Source organism: Arachis ipaensis, chromosome B2 (genome assembly GCF_059453495.1).
Source record: "Arachis ipaensis isolate K30076 ecotype BB chromosome B2, ASM5945349v1, whole genome shotgun sequence".
NCBI lineage: Eukaryota > Viridiplantae > Streptophyta > Magnoliopsida > Fabales > Fabaceae > Arachis > Arachis ipaensis.
Window position 1 is genome coordinate 92,568,591 of NC_142437.1, and position 6,884 is coordinate 92,575,474.

The 6,884-nt window shown below is 30.5% G+C and overlaps 1 protein-coding gene across 1 annotated transcript; it reads right to left on the reverse strand.

Annotated features, from left to right (window-relative positions):
- Positions 1-2,347: 2,347 nt before the first annotated feature.
- Positions 2,348-5,124, reverse strand: LOC148574856 (pentatricopeptide repeat-containing protein At1g11290, chloroplastic-like). Its single transcript, XM_088503505.1, has one exon. It carries the CDS (start codon positions 4,891-4,893, stop codon positions 2,962-2,964), a length of 1,932 nt encoding a protein of 643 aa, XP_088359631.1. The 5' UTR covers positions 4,894-5,124; the 3' UTR covers positions 2,348-2,961.
- Positions 5,125-6,884: the final 1,760 nt, after the last annotated feature.

Sequence of the window (6,884 nt, forward strand, 5' to 3'; positions counted from 1 at the left end):
ATAATCTCCTCCTCCGGGGGACAAAAAAGTATTGTGTCATCCACAAATTGCAAGTGAAACAATTTAATATTGTCTTTTCTAATCAATAAATGAGAGATCATTCCATGTCTTACTGCCTCTCCTACCATCTTACGAAGACCTCAACAACCAGGAAAAAAAAAAAGAAAGAAAGATCTCCTCACCCCCATGTGAACAGTATCCCTACCTGCGAGTTAATGAAATAGAAATTCACTAAGTTTGTAGCTTTGACTATGTTGGAGAAGTCATGTAGAATATCATTTCCTATTTAAGAAGGTCGATATTCTCAACGTGATTCAAGAGAAAGTAGTCAGTCAACTCGACATATTATTTTAATCATCACTTCATCTTTCTATAATTATTCTGCATCTTTTCAGTTTTCTTAATAATGGTGCATTGGATTTAAAACACTGTGAAATTATCTTTTTGCTCTTTACACACACACACAGATTTGGCATTTCTCTCTCTTTGTTTTTTCTTTCATTTCATTTGTCACAAAAACTCTTCTTCTTCTTCATCATACATTACCGTCACACCTTGCCATCTTCTAGTTCCCAAGCTTCCTCTTTCCTTGCTCGGTTTTGTTGCTTTCAAGGATTGGAACTATGCTTGTCATGTTTACTGTACTTCCTTGCTTCTTCATCTTAAGGTTGGTGTTCTTCTTCCCTCTATTGCATGCTTTCATTTGTGTATTTGTGTTGGTTTTGTTTTTCTCTAAAATGTCTTTAAAGTTCTAAAAACGTAGATAGGAATTTTTTAATATTAATGTCCTTTATGCTTTCTGAGATTCTTCAATGCTAATTTTGAATGTCGATAGCTTTTAATTTGATTTCTGGGAATATTGAATACTATTGTTAATTTCCTTTAATTTGATTTCTGGTGCTGTACATGATCCATGGGGTTTTTCCTATCCCTAAGTGGTGGTGTTGTCATAATTGATATTAACACAACATATCTAATTTGCAATTCTGGTTGCTTATGCGGCCTTGTCATTACTGGGAATCGTAAAAGCTCCTGGATTTTATTTGTTGAAGATGATCCCAATTTATTTATGTTGTGACAAACTTCTTGTACTTTTGCATGTTTTTTTTTTTCAAGGTGTAATAGCATCTATGTCTCATTCTGTAGTTAATATAATACCTTCTAAAATTTTTAATGGGTTGGATAGGGTAGATATAACTGTTCTAGGAGCTATGCCAATTATGGATAGAAAAACCTTAGAAAAGTTCTTACTTACTTGCCATATTTGTCGGAATAGAAAAGACGAGGAAAACTATGTCTTAGTTGCTTGGGATCTTGAAGAGACAATTTGTTATCCTTATCTTAATAAATCGGACGCATACTTTACTTTTATGTAGAGTGCCTTTTTCTCAGACTTGATGTAAAAAAAAAAATTATCGACTTTGAGCAAGATGTTCTATTGATTTATCGGGTTGCTCCTACTTAACTTTGTTCGAATTCTTGGATTTCATGAAAATCTACCAGCTTGTTAGTCGTACACATGATCTTCCTCTTTCTCTTAGGATTTTCTTATATTTTTTTCACTTAATAAAACCTTGTAGCTCAGAGAAACTATAGTAGATGATAAATGCCAAATACCGATTTAGACAAGTTATAAAGTTTAAGTTCATCGTAGCTCTAAACTGATAATTAAGACTATCAAAATTTAGTTTAAAAATATCACAATTCAAAATGATAATTAGGAGTTAACTCCTCAGTCGTTCTCCCTTAGAATCACAATAGAGTGCTCAACCATCTGTTACGAAGGAATCAAGAGTTTGATCACAATTACTGAATTTAAATAGCAAGAAATTAAAAAAATAAGCAATAACTAAATGTTAAAAGGAATTAAACTAGAAGCAATTAAGGTAATTAACTAGGAAAATAAAAACAAATTCAAGTTATAAAAGATTTTGGCAGGGGTTGAGGGTTAAGGAACAATATCTTTGTCACTAACCACAATACGATAATTATAAAGAGCAAATCCAATTCGTCAACCACTACAGATTGAGAAAAGTCAACTTGGTTTAATTAACCCTAATTCACAAGTTCTAACCAAATTACTAATTGAATTTAGTAAAATGTTAGTGTCAATGAAAACAAGATTAATTAACATCTTTAAATTATCAATCAACTTGAAGATTAGTAACTCAAGTTCACCTGAGTTTCCAACCCAAAGCAAGAATAAAAATCTACTCTATAACTAGTTTATGTATTTTGTCAAGCATCTAGAGTACATAAACATAAAACTTCAAAAATTACAAGAATTAGTATAATCTACAACTACATAATTTAAGAAAGCAATAATAACATCTCCAACAAGCAATAATAAAACATAAAACATCAAATTTATTAAAGGAAATGAAAAATTCAACAAGAGTTCATGAACTAAAACAGCATAATAGAGGAAGTAACAAGAAATTCTAAAACATTAAAGTAACAAAACAAAAAATTATAAACTAAAAACTACAATTAAACAAAACTAAAACCTAGAACTTAAAAAAAAATAATAATAAAAAATCCTTAAATTCTGGAGCTTCTCCCTAAAATTCAAAGACACAAAACGCTAACAAAAAAAAATAAAAGAAAAAATGAGTGTATGTTGTGTTGTATCATCGCCCTTCCATCCTTCCTTTAAATGCATCAGAAATGGACTGAATTGAACCCAAAATAGATTCAAAATTTCTTCCTCTAAAATTTCTACTAATATTTGTCATATCATGTGCCCTTCAAAATGAATTATTGTGGATGTCCTTGAAACACTTATTAAATGTGTGACTCTTACGTATAAAAATTTTTCAAACAGAAAAATAGTCGATTTTCTTAACTGGAAGTTGTACTTACCAAGTTACCAATGGGTTACATGAACTGGTTTGAATTTAGTTATAAGCCAAAAGGTATACCTAAAAACCCAAATGCCTTCATAAACTGCTTAAAAACATCTCACCCAAACTCCTGAATAGCTCTACTTAATCTTCCCAGTGCCTCATAAACCTCTTCTGATTCAGTGTGTGATATATCACCAGAAACAAATCCTTGAATGACCCCATTGACCTCAATGCAGCTCCACCCGGGTTTCTTCTTTAGATCCTTTTCACTCATCATTCTCCTCAACTCTTCAACCTCATTCCAGCTTCCAACGCTAGCTTTTATGTTACTCAACAGAGTATAATATCCAGCATTGTGAGGTTCTAGCTCCAAAAGCCTTTCTGCTGCATATTCTCCAAATCTTCTGTTTCCATAAACTCTTGAAGCAGATAGAAGTGCACCCCAAATTCTGCTATCAGGCAAAACTATCATCTTCAATATTATGGCTAAGGCTTCATTGAGCATTCCGTTTCGACCTAAAAGATCCACCATGCAAGTGTGGTGATCCAAACCGGGTTCAATGCCGAAACCCCATTTCATAGAATAAAAAATATTGCAGCCCTCAGTAACCAGACCAGAGTGGCTGCAAGCAGAAAGTAAGCTCAAGAAGGTAACAGGATTCGGCTGCACTTGTTCCTGCATCATTAAATTGAAATATGTTAATGCCTCAAGACCAAAACCATGAGAGCCAAGTCCTTCAATCATCGTTGTCCATGCTACGACATCTTTGATGGGCATCCTATCAAAACATGCTTTTGCCGAAGACATGTTGCCACCTCTCAAGTACATGTTTAAGATTGAGGTTTCAAGGTGAACATTACCTTTTACAGGTCCATTTAACAAGTCCTTTATGAGGTAGCCATGGACAACTTTACCCGATTTCAAAGCTCCCAGGTTTGCATATGCATCGATTAGGTTTCTCCATATTTCTGGGGCAATATCATGATCTTTGGGTTGCATTTGCTGGAATAAAGATATGGCGTCTACAAAAGAACCATTTTGAATGAAAGCTAACATCATAGCACCCCAAGTGATGTTACTTTTACAACGGATTTCTCTGAACAGCTGAACAGATGTTTCCAGTCTTCCACATTTTGCATAAAAATCTAGCAGAGAAGTGAGCAAAATATCATCATAAACCCCCGTTTTTATGATTAAGCAATGCATACCCTCACCCTTGGAAAGACTTGCAGACTTTGCAAGTGCTGATATAACTATTGTTAAAGTCTCGATGTTCCATGGACGCACTTCTAAGCTGTGCATTTCATTGAACAAACGAAGCACTCTAGTCATGTCTCTTTGTGAGATGAAAAATGAGATCAAGACATTCCAAGAAGCCACATCTGTTCTGTCTACTTCACTAAATAGAAGTTCTACTTCCTCCGTGCTGACTTTACTAGCATACATTCTCAAAACTGAGTTTTTCACTGACCAATCCATCAGCAATCCACTCTTGAATGCATACCCATGAATTTGAACTCCCTCGTTTAATATCTCCGAAGCACAACATGCTTGCATGATCACAACAAGCGTTACTGAATTCGGTTCCAATTCGATCCTCATCTTGTTGAACAAATCAAAGGCCACACTAACTTGCCCCTCAGATATATACCCAGCAATCATTGATGTCCAAGAAACCACATCTCTCTGCAGCATTTCGTCGAACAAGTTGCAAGCATAACCGACACACTCGCATTTCACATACGCCTCAATCATGGTATTGCAGAAATATAAATCCACATCCAAACCCACTTGAATTGCTACACAATGGATCATTTTTCCAAGAGAAGCATCAATCCTCATTGAAGATAATGCTCTGTTCATTATTGGAAGAGTGAAAGTGTCATGGGGGACGCCCAATTTTCTCATGTTTTTGTATAATGAAAAAGCTGAATAGAACAATTCCGCGTCAACATGGTACTTCATTGCCAAATTCCACGCCAATGTGTTGTTTCCCAGATCCTCCAAGGTTGTGTTGAACGCACCAGGGACACTGGTATGCAACATTGCACTGGGACGAGTAGGATATGCATGTGATTTTGTCCAAGTTGGAAGATCATGGCATGAACTGAAGGGAGCAAGGAGATGATGGTGGTGTGGGAATTTCAAGTGACGGGAGTGAAGAAAGCAAAGAGGAAGAATGTGAAGAAATTTAAGGACATGGTGATGATGGTGACGAAGAAAAGAGAGAATTTTGAAGGCTTCTAGGAATGCTGCTATTGATGCTTGGTTATTGCCAAAACTACAAACGGATTAATAGTCAAATAAAAGATGTTATCCGCATACCAAAATTAATTATTAAATTTAGGTACTAATATATTTATATATATATAAATATATATGTAATTTAATTTATTTTTAATATATATTTATATTTTAATATATATTTTATAGTTGATTTTAGTAGTTGATTTTAGTATATATATAATATAATTTATATTTAAAATTTTTTTTTAATTAAATTAGTTTATTAAAAATTAATTATATTTGTCTTTCTGTTACTCCAATAACCATTTTCATTGTAAAATATTAATTGAAAACATATATAATACTTGACATGTCTAATTGAACATTAACTAAATATGTTTATAAAAATTTATTAATTTATTTTTTTAATTACATAAATTATATTTCCAATATGATCCAGCAACTAAATTGATAAATTTTCACAAACATATTTGTTCAGTATTTAATTAAACATGTTATATGTCATGTATACAATTAATTAACATTTACGTTATTAATCATTGACAGAAATTGTTAATAGAGTAACTGAAAATTAATTTCTTTCATGGACCAATTTAGAGAACATCTCATCTTTTAGGGATTAATATGACTAGTAACCCATTATAAATGAGTTAATATAACAAAATTAATAGAAAAGAAAGTTAAATTAAGTGTTAATAATTAAATTTGTTCCTAAAAGGATCACATATTTTTTAAATTAGTCCCAAAAAATTAAATTAGTCAATAGTGATATTAATTTCTGAAAGATAAAATATAAATTAAATTGGTTCTTCTATTAATTAGACGATAACATATCACGTTAAATGTCACATGACATGATGACGTGGTAAATTAATACCACGTATCACACGATGATTAATTGACATGTCAGGTCAGTGACATATGGTATGGTATGCCACGTGTGTTGTGTGTTGTGTGTTATTTCACATGTTATAAATTTATTTAAAGCTAAATTTGTCTTTAAAAATACACACATAAGTCATTTTCATTTCTAAAATTTTAAAAATTGATTAAATTAGATCTTATATGAATCTCTCTTATTTTTTATAATATTAAATTTTTATTATTTTTAATCCTGCTAATTTTAATTTTATTTTTTACCCTTTAATAAACAATTTTTTTCAAATAAAATAATAAAAATAATCAAATTATTACAAAGTTATTTTTTTATTTGTATTTTTAGATTTTACATTTTCAAACTTTAGTTTTTTTTTTAGTGAAAAGTTTTTTATGTAAATAATTTTATCAAACTATTATTAATTATATGCCGAGTTTTAATCTTTTGGATTTTACTAAATAAATATAGTAATTATTTTAAAATTTTAATTTTTTGGATCTTATCTAAAATTTAATCCAATCTATCAATAATTTTCTATTTTCATATTTTTATATTTGTTTTACTTCAAAACTCTTTTTAATAAATTAACTTTTAAAAAAATTTGACAATTGAGAAGACATAGATAACTAAGTAGTAATAATATTAAAAAAAACCTACATTAAGATATTAAAAATCAAAGTGATTTCACAAATCAATTTTTTAATTATTGAGTTTTACCACATAAATTAAACAATAACAAAAATTATAAATTAAAAAATCTAAAAGATTTAAATTTTAGTATATTATTAAATTCTAGTGAGATTCAAAAAAATATATTTTTAAGTATATAATTAATAATAGTTTGATAAAATTATTTAAATAAAAAATTTCACTACAAAAGAACTAAAATTTGAAAATGTAAAATTTTAAAATA

What these genes read in the sequence shown, in the direction of transcription:
- LOC148574856 (XM_088503505.1), bottom strand. Translation starts at nt 4,893, where the DNA reads ATGTTGCATACCAGTGTCCCTGGTGCGTTCAACACAACCTTGGAGGAT.